At 45.7% G+C, this 15,660-nt stretch overlaps 1 protein-coding gene across 1 annotated transcript in view; it reads right to left on the bottom strand.

Annotated features, from left to right (window-relative positions):
* The window catches only part of LOC144945389 (septin-4-like), a 32,650-nt gene extending 18,049 nt beyond the window's left edge, over positions 1-14,601 (bottom strand). Inside the window, exons 1-2 of the mRNA XM_078873891.1 lie at positions 13,972-14,601; positions 1,194-1,371 (exon numbers count right to left, since the gene is read on the bottom strand). Coding sequence (XP_078730017.1) covers positions 1,194-1,298 — 105 coding nt within the window. The 5' untranslated portion in view covers positions 1,299-1,371; positions 13,972-14,601. The remainder of the gene's footprint in view (positions 1-1,193; positions 1,372-13,971) is intronic.
* Positions 14,602-15,660: the final 1,059 nt, after the last annotated feature.

Below are 15,660 nucleotides of genomic sequence, written 5' to 3'. Positions count from 1 at the left end.
CGTGGATGCCCAATACCACAGCAGGAAAACTACTCAGGGTGCAAGTCACAGACCACCAGCCAACAACGGCCACTGGACAGATCCGTCCTACTCTTGGTCCTGATGTCAAGGACACCATGGGCTCGTGGCAGAGCCGCCATCCGCCACCAAGTGGCGGTGACGTCGACACAGCGCCTATGCCAGGCTAGGTGCACTATGAGACCACGTGAGGTGTTGAAAGCTCGTTGGCAGGAGGTCACCAGACAGACGACCCAGGTGCTATGGGTTGACTGAGATAACTGGCAGATGCACCATCTGTGCTACTCACTGTGACTATTTGCTGCGTTTTATGCACCCGGCGATCCGCTCATTGTTGTGAGCATCGCGCTCATTCACGGTTGTTGAAGGGCGACTGCCTCCAACTGCCCAGCAGCGTCTTTCACGAACTTCCTCCACAGAGGCCGATCTTGACACCGCTGGTACCGGCCATCTCTTCTCCCCCTCTATCCGGTCAAACAGAAGCTGCTTGGGGGCATGCGGCGGCTGGGGAGTGTTGGGGCGAGTGCTGTTAGCGAGCAGCACCTGTGAAGACCGGCACTGCGGCACACGAGGGGGTGGGTGGCCAGCACCACGCCCGGCCGCCTTTGTCTCCCCAGTGGTGACGTTTACACACCACGGCACGAGCTACTCGTTTGAGGCTGCCAGGGGAGGCCCAAGACCGCTCATGATCATCGCCGCTGGTGTTGGCGGCCGTGAGCACGAATCAAACTCGGGTCGCCGGGTTCGTAGCGCAGCGTAGCGCTAACCGCTGCACCACCGCTCCACCCACCACAACAACAACATACACAACACACACACACAACAACAACACACACAACAACAACATACACAACACACACACCACACACACAACAACAACACACAACAACAACAACACACACGCAACAACAACAACACACACACCACACACACACAACAACAACATACACAACACACACACACAACAACAACACACACAACACACACCACACACACACAACACACAACACACACACACACCACACACACACAACAACACACACCACAACAACAACACACACGCAACAACATACACAACACACACACAACACACACACACAACAACAACACACACAGCACACACACACACAACACACACCACAACAACAACAACAACACACGCGCGGCGTCGTCACCGTGCGCTCGCGCTGCCCGCCCGAGGCCGCCGCCGCCGTCGCCTCGGCGGCTCCCGGCAGAAGGAGCCGCTCCACGAGCCGCTCCGGGATGGGGCTCCTCGCCATGGGATGGGGGGCGGGGCTGGGGGGCGGGGGGGGGGCGGGGGGGCGGGGGGAGACGCGCTCGGGGACTTCAACCCTGAAGCGAGCGGCGGGAGGTGGAATGGGGACAGAGCGAGAGACACGCACAGTCAGTCAGTCTACACACAGTCAGTCTACACACAGTCAGTCTACACAGTCAGTCTACACACAGTCAGTGTACACACAGTCAGTCTACACACAGTCAGTTTACACAGTCAGTCTACACACAGTCAGTCTACACAGTCAGTTTACACAGTCAGTGTACACAGTCAGTGTACACACAGTCAGTCTACACACAGTCAGTGTACACAGTCAGTCTACACACAGTCAGTCTACACACAGTCAGTGTACACACAGTCAGTCTACACACAGTCAGTTTACACAGTCAGTCTACACACAGTCAGTCTACACAGTCAGTCTACACACAGTCAGTGTACACAGTCAGTCTACACACAGTCAGTGTACACAGTCAGTGTACACACAGTCAGTGTACACAGTCAGTCAGTTTACACACAGTCAGTTTACACAGTCAGTCTACACACAGTCAGTCTACACAGTCAGTTTACACACAGTCAGTGTACACAGTCAGTCAGTTTACACACAGTCAGTGTACACAGTCAGTCTACACACAGTCAGTCTACACACAGTCAGTCTACACACAGTCAGTTTACACACAGTCAGTCAGTTTACACACAGTCAGTTTACACAGTCAGTCTACACACAGTCAGTCTACACAGTCAGTCAGTGTACACAGTCAGTGTACACACAGTCAGTCTACACACAGTCAGTTTACACACAGTCAGTTTACACACAGTCAGTTTACAGTCAGTCAGTTTACAGTCAGTCAGTTTACACACAGTCAGTCTACACACAGTCAGTTTACACACAGTCAGTTTACAGTCAGTCAGTTTACACACAGTCAGTTTACACAGTCAGTCAGTTTACACACAGTCAGTTTACACAGTCAGTCAGTTTACACACAGTCAGTGTACACAGTCAGTCAGTTTACACACAGTCAGTTTACACACAGTCAGTCTACACACAGTCAGTGTACACAGTCAGTCAGTTTACACACAGTCAGTTTACAAAGTCAGTCAGTTTACACACAGTCAGTGTACACAGTCAGTCAGTTTACACACAGTCAGTTTACACAGTCAGTCTACACACAGTCAGTCTACACAGTCAGTTTACACACAGTCAGTGTACACAGTCAGTCAGTTTACACACAGTCAGTGTACACAGTCAGTCTACACACAGTCAGTCTACACACAGTCAGTTTACACACAGTCAGTGTACACAGTCAGTCAGTTTACACACAGTCAGTTTACACAGTCAGTCTACACACAGTCAGTCTACACAGTCAGTCAGTGTACACAGTCAGTGTACACACAGTCAGTCTACACACAGTCAGTTTACACACAGTCAGTTTACACACAGTCAGTTTACAGTCAGTCAGTTTACAGTCAGTCAGTTTACACACAGTCAGTCTACACACAGTCAGTTTACACACAGTCAGTTTACAGTCAGTCAGTTTACACACAGTCAGTTTACACAGTCAGTCAGTTTACACACAGTCAGTGTACACAGTCAGTCAGTTTACACACAGTCAGTTTACACACAGTCAGTCTACACACAGTCAGTGTACACAGTCAGTCAGTTTACACACAGTCAGTTTACACACAGTCAGTTTACACAGTCAGTCAGTTTACACACAGTCAGTGTACACAGTCAGTGTACACACAGTCAGTGTACACAGTCAGTCAGTCTACACACAGTCAGTCTACACAGTCAGTTTACACACAGTCAGTTTACACACAGTCAGTCAGTTTACACACAGTCAGTGTACACAGTCAGTCAGTCTACACACAGTCAGTCTACACAGTCAGTTTACACACAGTCAGTGTACACAGTCAGTCAGTTTACACACAGTCAGTGTACACAGTCAGTCTACACACAGTCAGTCTACACACAGTCAGTTTACACACAGTCAGTGTACACAGTCAGTCAGTTTACACACAGTCAGTTTACACAGTCAGTCTACACACAGTCAGTCTACACAGTCAGTTTACACACAGTCAGTGTACACAGTCAGTCAGTTTACACACAGTCAGTTTACACACAGTCAGTTTACACAGTCAGTTTACACAGTCAGTCTACACACAGTCAGTGTACACAGTCAGTCTACACACAGTCAGTCTACACACAGTCAGTTTACACAGTCAGTCTACACACAGTCAGTCTACACACAGTCAGTCTACACACAGTCAGTCTACACACAGTCAGTTTACACAGTCAGTCTACACACAGTCAGTCTACACACAGTCAGTTCACACAGTCAGTCTACACACAGTCAGTGTACACAGTCAGTCTACACACAGTCAGTCTACACACAGTCAGTCTACACACAGTCAGTTTACACACAGTCAGTGTACACAGTCAGTTTACACACAGTCAGTTTACACACAGTCAGTTTACACAGTCAGTTTACACAGTCAGTTTACACACAGTCAGTTTACACACAGTCAGTTTACACAGTCAGTTTACACACAGTCAGTGTACACACAGTCAGTGTACACACAGTCAGTTTACACAGTCAGTTTACACAGTCAGTTTACACACAGTCAGTTTACACACAGTCAGTTTACACACAGTCAGTCAGTTTACACAGTCAGTTTACACAGTCAGTTTACACACAGTCAGTGTACACAGTCAGTCTACACACAGTCAGTTTACACACAGTCAGTGTACACAGTCAGTCAGTTTACACACAGTCAGTTTACACACAGTCAGTTTACACAGTCAGTTTACACAGTCAGTTTACACAGTCAGCTTACACACAGTCAGTTTACACACAGTCAGTTTACACAGTCAGTTTACACAGTCAGTGTACACACAGTCAGTGTACACACAGTCAGTGTACACACAGTCAGTTTACACACAGTCAGTGTACACACAGTCAGTTTACACAGTCAGTTTACACAGTCAGCTTACACACAGTCAGTTTACACACAGTCAGTTTACACAGTCAGTGTACACACAGTCAGTGTACACACAGTCAGTTTACACACAGTCAGTTTACACACAGTCAGTTTACACACAGTCAGTCAGTTTACACAGTCAGTTTACACAGTCAGTTTACACACAGTCAGTCAGTTTACACACAGTCAGTTTACACAATCAGTTTACACACAGTCAGTTTACACACAGTCAGTCAGTTTACACAATCAGTTTACACACAGCCAGTTTACACACAGTCAGTTTAAACACAGTCAGTTTACACACAGTCAGTCAGTTTACACAATCAGTTTACACACGGTCAGTTTACACACAGTCAGTTTACACACAGTCAGTTTACACACAGCCAGTTTACACACAGCCAGTTTACACACAGTTAGTTTAAACACAGTCAGTTTACACACAGCCAGTGTACACACAGTCAGTTTACACACAGTCAGTTTACACACAGTCAGTGTACACAGTGTACACAGTCAGTGTACACAGTCAGTTTACACACAGTCAGTTTACACACAGTCAGTTTACACAGTCAGTCTACACACAGTCAGTCTACACACAGTCAGTCTACACACAGTCAGTTTACACAGTCAGTTTACACACAGTCAGTTTACACACAGTCAGTTTACACAGTCAGTTTACACACAGTCAGTTTACACAGTCAGTGTACACACAGTCAGTTTACACAATCAGTTTACACACAGTCAGTCAGTTTACACAGTCAGTTTACGCACAGTCAGTTTACACACAGTCAGTTTACACAGTGAGTCAGTTTACACAGTCAGTTTACACAGTCAGTTTACACACAGTCAGTTTACACACAGCCAGTTTACACAGTCAGTTTACACACAGTCAGTTTACACACAGTCAGTTTACAGTCAGTTTACACAGTCAGTTTACACACAGCCAGTTTACACAGTCAGTCAGTTTACACACAGTCAGTTTACACAGTCAGTCTACACACAGTCAGTCTACACACAGTCAGTTTACACACAGTCAGTCTACACACAGTCAGTTTACACAGTCAGTTTACACAGTCAGTTTACACACAGTCAGTTTACACAGTCAGTCAGTTTACACACAGTCAGTTTACACACAGTCAGTGTACACACAGTCAGTTTACTCACAGCCAGTTTACACAGTCAGTTAGTTTACACACAGTCAGTTTACACACAGTCAGTCAGTTTACACACAGTCAGTTTACACACAGCCAATTTACACACAGTCAGTTTACACACAGTCAGTCAGTTTACACACAGTCAGTTTACACACAGTCAGTTTACACAGTCAGTTTACACACAGTCAGTCAGTTTACACACAGCCAGTTTACACACAGCCAGTTTATACACAGTCAGTTTACACACAGTCAGTTTACACACAGTCAGTTTACACACAGCCAGTTTACACACAGTCAGTCAGTTTACACACAGTCAGTTTACACACAGCCAGTTTACACACAGTCAGTTTAAACACAGTCAGTTTACACACAGCCAGTTTACACACAGCCAGTTTACAGACAGTCAGTTTACACAGTCAGTCAGTTTACACACAGTCAGTTTATACACAGTCAGTTTACACACAGTCAGTTTACACAGTCAGCCAGTTTACACACAGTCAGTGTACACACAGTCAGTGTACACACAGTCAGTTTACACACAGTCAGTTTACACACAGTCAGTTTACACAGTCAGTTTACACAGTCAGTTTACACACAGTCAGTTTACACAATCAGTTTACACACAGTCAGTTTACACACAGTCAGTCAGTTTACACAATCAGTGTACACACAGTCAGTTTACACACAGTCAGTTTAAACACAGTCAGTTTACACACAGTCAGTCAGTTTACACAGTCAGTGTACACACAGTCAGTCTACACACAGTCAGTTTACACACAGTCAGTCTACACACAGTCAGTCTACACAGTCAGTCTACACACAGTCAGTGTACACAGTCAGTCTACACACAGTCAGTGTACACAGTCAGTGTACACACAGTCAGTGTACACAGTCAGTCAGTTTACACACAGTCAGTTTACACAGTCAGTCTACACACAGTCAGTCTACACAGTCAGTTTACACACAGTCAGTGTACACAGTCAGTCAGTTTACACACAGTCAGTGTACACAGTCAGTCTACACACAGTCAGTCTACACACAGTCAGTCTACACACAGTCAGTTTACACACAGTCAGTCAGTTTACACACAGTCAGTTTACACAGTCAGTCTACACACAGTCAGTCTACACAGTCAGTCAGTGTACACAGTCAGTGTACACACAGTCAGTCTACACACAGTCAGTTTACACACAGTCAGTTTACAGTCAGTCAGTTTACAGTCAGTCAGTTTACACACAGTCAGTCTACACACAGTCAGTTTACACACAGTCAGTTTACAGTCAGTCAGTTTACACACAGTCAGTTTACACAGTCAGTCAGTTTACACACAGTCAGTTTACACAGTCAGTCAGTTTACACAGTCAGTCAGTTTACACACAGTCAGTGTACACAGTCAGTCAGTTTACACACAGTCAGTTTACACACAGTCAGTCTACACACAGTCAGTGTACACAGTCAGTCAGTTTACACACAGTCAGTTTACAAAGTCAGTCAGTTTACACACAGTCAGTGTACACAGTCAGTCAGTTTACACACAGTCAGTTTACACAGTCAGTCTACACACAGTCAGTCTACACAGTCAGTTTACACACAGTCAGTGTACACAGTCAGTCAGTTTACACACAGTCAGTGTACACAGTCAGTCTACACACAGTCAGTCTACACACAGTCAGTTTACACACAGTCAGTGTACACAGTCAGTCAGTTTACACACAGTCAGTTTACACAGTCAGTCTACACACAGTCAGTCTACACAGTCAGTCAGTGTACACAGTCAGTGTACACACAGTCAGTCTACACACAGTCAGTTTACACACAGTCAGTTTACACACAGTCAGTTTACAGTCAGTCAGTTTACAGTCAGTCAGTTTACACACAGTCAGTCTACACACAGTCAGTTTACACACAGTCAGTTTACAGTCAGTCAGTTTACACACAGTCAGTTTACACAGTCAGTCAGTTTACACACAGTCAGTGTACACAGTCAGTCAGTTTACACACAGTCAGTTTACACACAGTCAGTCTACACACAGTCAGTGTACACAGTCAGTCAGTTTACACACAGTCAGTTTACACACAGTCAGTTTACACAGTCAGTCAGTTTACACACAGTCAGTGTACACAGTCAGTGTACACACAGTCAGTGTACACAGTCAGTCAGTCTACACACAGTCAGTCTACACAGTCAGTTTACACACAGTCAGTTTACACACAGTCAGTCAGTTTACACACAGTCAGTGTACACAGTCAGTCAGTCTACACACAGTCAGTCTACACAGTCAGTTTACACACAGTCAGTGTACACAGTCAGTCAGTTTACACACAGTCAGTGTACACAGTCAGTCTACACACAGTCAGTCTACACACAGTCAGTTTACACACAGTCAGTGTACACAGTCAGTCAGTTTACACACAGTCAGTTTACACAGTCAGTCTACACACAGTCAGTCTACACAGTCAGTTTACACACAGTCAGTGTACACAGTCAGTCAGTTTACACACAGTCAGTTTACACACAGTCAGTTTACACAGTCAGTTTACACAGTCAGTCTACACACAGTCAGTGTACACAGTCAGTCTACACACAGTCAGTCTACACACAGTCAGTTTACACAGTCAGTTTACACAGTCAGTCTACACACAGTCAGTCTACACACAGTCAGTCTACACACAGTCAGTCTACACACAGTCAGTTTACACAGTCAGTCTACACACAGTCAGTCTACACACAGTCAGTTCACACAGTCAGTCTACACACAGTCAGTGTACACAGTCAGTCTACACACAGTCAGTCTACACACAGTCAGTCTACACACAGTCAGTTTACACACAGTCAGTGTACACAGTCAGTTTACACACAGTCAGTTTACACACAGTCAGTTTACACAGTCAGTTTACACAGTCAGTTTACACACAGTCAGTTTACACACAGTCAGTTTACACAGTCAGTTTACACACAGTCAGTGTACACACAGTCAGTGTACACACAGTCAGTTTACACAGTCAGTTTACACAGTCAGTTTACACACAGTCAGTTTACACACAGTCAGTTTACACACAGTCAGTCAGTTTACACAGTCAGTTTACACAGTCAGTTTACACACAGTCAGTGTACACAGTCAGTCTACACACAGTCAGTTTACACACAGTCAGTGTACACAGTCAGTCAGTTTACACACAGTCAGTTTACACACAGTCAGTTTACACAGTCAGTTTACACAGTCAGTTTACACAGTCAGCTTACACACAGTCAGTTTACACACAGTCAGTTTACACAGTCAGTTTACACAGTCAGTGTACACACAGTCAGTGTACACACAGTCAGTGTACACACAGTCAGTTTACACACAGTCAGTGTACACACAGTCAGTTTACACAGTCAGTTTACACAGTCAGCTTACACACAGTCAGTTTACACACAGTCAGTTTACACAGTCAGTGTACACACAGTCAGTGTACACACAGTCAGTTTACACACAGTCAGTTTACACACAGTCAGTTTACACACAGTCAGTCAGTTTACACAGTCAGTTTACACAGTCAGTTTACACACAGTCAGTCAGTTTACACACAGTCAGTTTACACAATCAGTTTACACACAGTCAGTTTACACACAGTCAGTCAGTTTACACAATCAGTTTACACACAGCCAGTTTACACACAGTCAGTTTAAACACAGTCAGTTTACACACAGTCAGTCAGTTTACACAATCAGTTTACACACGGTCAGTTTACACACAGTCAGTTTACACACAGTCAGTTTACACACAGCCAGTTTACACACAGCCAGTTTACACACAGTTAGTTTAAACACAGTCAGTTTACACACAGCCAGTGTACACACAGTCAGTTTACACACAGTCAGTTTACACACAGTCAGTGTACACAGTGTACACAGTCAGTGTACACAGTCAGTTTACACACAGTCAGTTTACACACAGTCAGTTTACACAGTCAGTCTACACACAGTCAGTCTACACACAGTCAGTCTACACACAGTCAGTTTACACAGTCAGTTTACACACAGTCAGTTTACACACAGTCAGTTTACACAGTCAGTTTACACACAGTCAGTTTACACAGTCAGTGTACACACAGTCAGTTTACACAATCAGTTTACACACAGTCAGTCAGTTTACACAGTCAGTTTACGCACAGTCAGTTTACACACAGTCAGTTTACACAGTGAGTCAGTTTACACAGTCAGTTTACACAGTCAGTTTACACACAGTCAGTTTACACACAGCCAGTTTACACAGTCAGTTTACACACAGTCAGTTTACACACAGTCAGTTTACAGTCAGTTTACACAGTCAGTTTACACACAGCCAGTTTACACAGTCAGTCAGTTTACACACAGTCAGTTTACACAGTCAGTCTACACACAGTCAGTCTACACACAGTCAGTTTACACACAGTCAGTCTACACACAGTCAGTTTACACAGTCAGTTTACACAGTCAGTTTACACACAGTCAGTTTACACAGTCAGTCAGTTTACACACAGTCAGTTTACACACAGTCAGTGTACACACAGTCAGTTTACTCACAGCCAGTTTACACAGTCAGTTAGTTTACACACAGTCAGTTTACACACAGTCAGTCAGTTTACACACAGTCAGTTTACACACAGCCAATTTACACACAGTCAGTTTACACACAGTCAGTCAGTTTACACACAGTCAGTTTACACACAGTCAGTTTACACAGTCAGTTTACACACAGTCAGTCAGTTTACACACAGCCAGTTTACACACAGCCAGTTTATACACAGTCAGTTTACACACAGTCAGTTTACACACAGTCAGTTTACACACAGCCAGTTTACACACAGTCAGTCAGTTTACACACAGTCAGTTTACACACAGCCAGTTTACACACAGTCAGTTTAAACACAGTCAGTTTACACACAGCCAGTTTACACACAGCCAGTTTACAGACAGTCAGTTTACACAGTCAGTCAGTTTACACACAGTCAGTTTATACACAGTCAGTTTACACACAGTCAGTTTACACAGTCAGCCAGTTTACACACAGTCAGTGTACACACAGTCAGTGTACACACAGTCAGTTTACACACAGTCAGTTTACACACAGTCAGTTTACACACAGTCAGTTTACACAGTCAGTTTACACAGTCAGTTTACACACAGTCAGTCAGTTTACACACAGTCAGTTTACACAATCAGTTTACACACAGTCAGTTTACACACAGTCAGTCAGTTTACACAATCAGTTTACACACAGCCAGTTTACACACAGTCAGTTTAAACACAGTCAGTTTACACACAGTCAGTCAGTTTACACAATCAGTTTACACACGGTCAGTTTACACACAGTCAGTTTACACACAGTCAGTTTACACACAGCCAGTTTACACACAGCCAGTTTACACACAGTTAGTTTAAACACAGTCAGTTTACACACAGCCAGTGTACACACAGTCAGTTTACACACAGTCAGTTTACACACAGTCAGTGTACACAGTGTACACAGTCAGTGTACACAGTCAGTTTACACACAGTCAGTTTACACACAGTCAGTTTACACAGTCAGTCTACACACAGTCAGTCTACACACAGTCAGTCTACACACAGTCAGTTTACACAGTCAGTTTACACACAGTCAGTTTACACACAGTCAGTTTACACAGTCAGTTTACACACAGTCAGTTTACACAGTCAGTGTACACACAGTCAGTTTACACAATCAGTTTACACACAGTCAGTCAGTTTACACAGTCAGTTTACGCACAGTCAGTTTACACACAGTCAGTTTACACAGTGAGTCAGTTTACACAGTCAGTTTACACAGTCAGTTTACACACAGTCAGTTTACACACAGCCAGTTTACACAGTCAGTTTACACACAGTCAGTTTACACACAGTCAGTTTACAGTCAGTTTACACAGTCAGTTTACACACAGCCAGTTTACACAGTCAGTCAGTTTACACACAGTCAGTTTACACAGTCAGTCTACACACAGTCAGTCTACACACAGTCAGTTTACACACAGTCAGTCTACACACAGTCAGTTTACACAGTCAGTTTACACAGTCAGTTTACACACAGTCAGTTTACACAGTCAGTCAGTTTACACACAGTCAGTTTACACACAGTCAGTGTACACACAGTCAGTTTACTCACAGCCAGTTTACACAGTCAGTTAGTTTACACACAGTCAGTTTACACACAGTCAGTCAGTTTACACACAGTCAGTTTACACACAGCCAATTTACACACAGTCAGTTTACACACAGTCAGTCAGTTTACACACAGTCAGTTTACACACAGTCAGTTTACACAGTCAGTTTACACACAGTCAGTCAGTTTACACACAGCCAGTTTACACACAGCCAGTTTATACACAGTCAGTTTACACACAGTCAGTTTACACACAGCCAGTTTACACACAGTCAGTCAGTTTACACACAGTCAGTTTACACACAGCCAGTTTACACACAGTCAGTTTAAACACAGTCAGTTTACACACAGCCAGTTTACACACAGCCAGTTTACAGACAGTCAGTTTACACAGTCAGTCAGTTTACACACAGTCAGTTTATACACAGTCAGTTTACACACAGTCAGTTTACACAGTCAGCCAGTTTACACACAGCCAGTTTACACACAGTCAGTTTACACACAGTCAGTTTACACAGTCAGTCAGTTTACACAGTCAGTCAGTTTACACACAGTCAGTTTACACAGTCAGTTTACACAGTCAGTCAGTTTACACACAGCCAGTTTACACAGTCAGTCAGTGTACACACAGTCAGTGTACACACAGTCAGTGTACACACAGTCAGTTTACACACAGCCAGTTTACACAGTCAGTCAGTTTTCACAGTCAGTCAGTTTACACAGTCAGTTTACACAGTCAGTGTACACAGTCAGTTTACACAGCCAGTTTACACAGTCAGTCAGTTTACACACAGTCCGTTTACACACAGCCAGTTTACACAGTCAGCCAGTTTACACACAGCCAGTTTACACACAGCCAGTTTACACACAGCCAGTTTACACACAGCCAGTTTACACAGTCAGTCAGTTTACACAGTCAGTTTACACAGTCAGTCAGTTTACACACAGCCAGTTTACACACAGTCAGTTTACACAGTCAGTTTACACAGTCAGTTTACACAGTCAGTCAGTTTACACAGTCAGTTTACACAGTCAGTCAGTTTACACAGTCAGTTTACACAGTCAGTCAGTTTACACAGTCAGTTTACACAGTCAGTCAGTTTACACAGTCAGTTTACACAGTCAGTCAGTTTACACAGTCAGTTTACACAGTCAGTCAGTTTACACAGCCAGTTTACACAGTCAGTCAGTTTACACAGTCAGTTTACACAGTCAGTCAGTTTACACACAGCCAGTTTACACAGTCAGTTTACACAGTCAGTTTACACAGTCAGTTTACACAGTCAGTCAGTTTACACAGTCAGTTTACACACAGCCAGTTTACACACAGTCACCGGCCGACAGCTTTGCAGCTCGTGTCCGGGGTTCCACCTCAGCGGGATGCAAGCGGCATGGACGTCGACACGGACACACGAGACCCCCACATGGTGCGTGGGTTGGACTGCCTGCCGACTGCGTGGCCATGACGCCACCGTGACGACGCGCGGGCGAGCAGAGTAACTCGCAGCCTCGCGAATTGTTGTTAGAATCCTCTGTTGTCTAACCGGTAACCGCATGGAAAAACCGGTAAAACCTGGTTTCCGGTTAGGTGCACATATACAGTATGTAGAAATGTCTGCAGTAATAAACACAACACGATTTGTCTTAAGCATAAAAGGTGATATACCCTGTCTGACATAAACACAGGTGATGTTAAGATGTTCACAAACCAAACCGAGGCACATTGCAAGGCATCACGTCTGCATTCACCACCTGTACACCTGTGGTGAGGAAACACGCAAGTGCGCGTGTGAATGTGGTCAATGCAGACTTGATGACTTATAATAGGTGTCTATTTGGTGTTTGCACATCCTAACACCTCCTATATGTATGCTAGAAAGCAGCATAGAGCAGGCAGTATTCTCATGTTTTATATCAAATTCTTAGTACTGACGAAGAGTTCCCAGGCATTGATATCGACTGAGACGCAGATGCAGCAGCTGACACTGGTGCAACAGCAGCACGCACTGGAATTAAACGACGTCTTAAACTAAACTTTTTTAAAATACGTATTTTACCAGTTAAGGCCCCACTTCGCTATATGGTTATTTTTCAGAAGCCACCTGGCCACAAATGATAGCCGAACTAATTTGCTCATCACGTGGAAATGTATCGCAGCCAAACACTCTGAACGCGTGGCGATGTTGATTCTAAATGTGGAGGGGAAAACCGGAGGACCCGGAGAAAATTCCACGCCACCACGGGGAGAGAAACACTCCAAATATAGTGGCGTCAGGTGGGGCTCGATCCGATGACCTCCTGTGTACCAGGCGAGGTAGTAAACAGCTGCACACGAAGCCACTCGAGCTCGGAGCCCGACTTCTGTCTGGGAGACGCGAATCCTCACCGCGGACATTCGCGACGCGCCAGCGGAGTCCGCAGGAGCGATGGAGAGCGGCTGTCTGGGAGGCGACTCAGGGCGCTGTGTGGAGGGCTGGCTGGGTGGGTGGGTGAACGGGTGAGTGGTTGTGTGCGTGAGTGAGTGGCTGGTTGGGTGAGTTGGTGGGTGTGTGCGTGAGTAGCTGGTTGGGTGAATGAGTGAGGGTGGGTGAGTGAGCGGGTGAGTGGTTGTGTGCGTGAGTGGCTGGATGAGTGTGTGAGTGGTTGGATGTGTGCCGAGGGTGTGGGAGAGTTTACGTGTCGGTTAGCGAATATGTGTATGTTGCGAGTCGATTGGAGTGAGTGGATGGGCAGGTGTGAGCTTGGATGGCTAGGTGGGTGAGTGATTCGGTGTCTCGGGGAGTGGATGTATATGTGGATGCGTGTGAGTGGATGTGTGCTGGTGGGTAGCTGAGCGTGAGTGCATGGGTATGGGTGCGTGCGTCAGATGATGTGTGTGTACGTGTGTGTGTGAGTGAGCTGTGGGTGGGGAGTCCTGGTAGTGACAGGGTGTGTTTCCGACACGAGCTGCAGCTGCTCCGTGCTTCTTCGAAACAGGAAAGGCGCCCGCGCCTCTGATGCTTCCTCAACGCAAGCGGCAGCAGCAGGAAAGGGAAGGGACGAGAGGGTGTGGGGTGGGTGGGTTCCCCTCCAAGCATCAAAGTTCACACGTCGAGTGTAGGAGTTGTGGAATTAATCCCACGCGGCTCTACAGAAGGGCCAACATCGGACAAGGCACACTGCCCGCACACTGCATACACATTCACAACGAGGACGAAGGCTACCCACCCCATGTAACGTTAACAAAACTGTTGGGGCAATTGCTGATTGCGAGCACCTATTAAGCTACTACGAAGGCCGGCCACAGCGAACGAGAGTTTTTATTTTTATTTTACCAGGAAAGGCCCACTGAGTTTTTTCAGAAGCGACCTGGCCGCCACAAATGATAGCTCAACGAAGTGGCTTATCATGTGCAAATTTATAGCAACCAAATACTCTACAAGCATGATTCTAAATGTGGAGGGGGAAACCGGAGGACCTGGAGAACACACTGCAAACTTAAAATATACAGAAGGCGTCAGGGTCGACCTCCTGTAGACCAGGCGAGGTAGTTAACATCTTCTAGCCACAGTGGGCCCCACGCTGGGCGTGCGGTGTGGTCAACCCACTCCCAGCCGCCTTTGTCTCCCCCAGTACTGATGTTACATACCAAACCAGAATTACACATTTTAGGTCAAGTTGACCCAAGGGGAACCCGGGACCGGTTCAGATATTGGCCACTGATATTGGTCGCCGGGTTCACAGCACAGGATGCTTAACCCGCTACGCCACCGCTCCCCACCAATGTAGACAAAGTTCCCCCGTGTAGCCTGTAACAGACTGTTGGGGCAAGTGCAGCTAGCGAGCACCTATGACGGCTGGCACGGCACACGAGTCGGGGTGGGTGGCCAGCATCACGTTTGACCGCCTCCATCTCCCAAGTGGCGATGTTTACACACCGCACCAGGTACTCATTTGAGGCTGAGCCGACCTCGGGGAGGCCCAGGACAGATTCGGATAATCGTCACCGGTGTTGGCCGTGAGCGGGTAATCGAAATCGGGTCGCCGGGTTCGTAGCGCAGCGCTAACCGCGACCATTAAAATATAACGAGGGAGT

Source organism: Lampetra fluviatilis, chromosome 37 (genome assembly GCF_964198595.1).
Source record: "Lampetra fluviatilis chromosome 37, kcLamFluv1.1, whole genome shotgun sequence".
Lineage (NCBI taxonomy): Eukaryota > Metazoa > Chordata > Hyperoartia > Petromyzontiformes > Petromyzontidae > Lampetra > Lampetra fluviatilis.
This window is presented reverse-complemented; position numbering and strand designations above follow the sequence as displayed.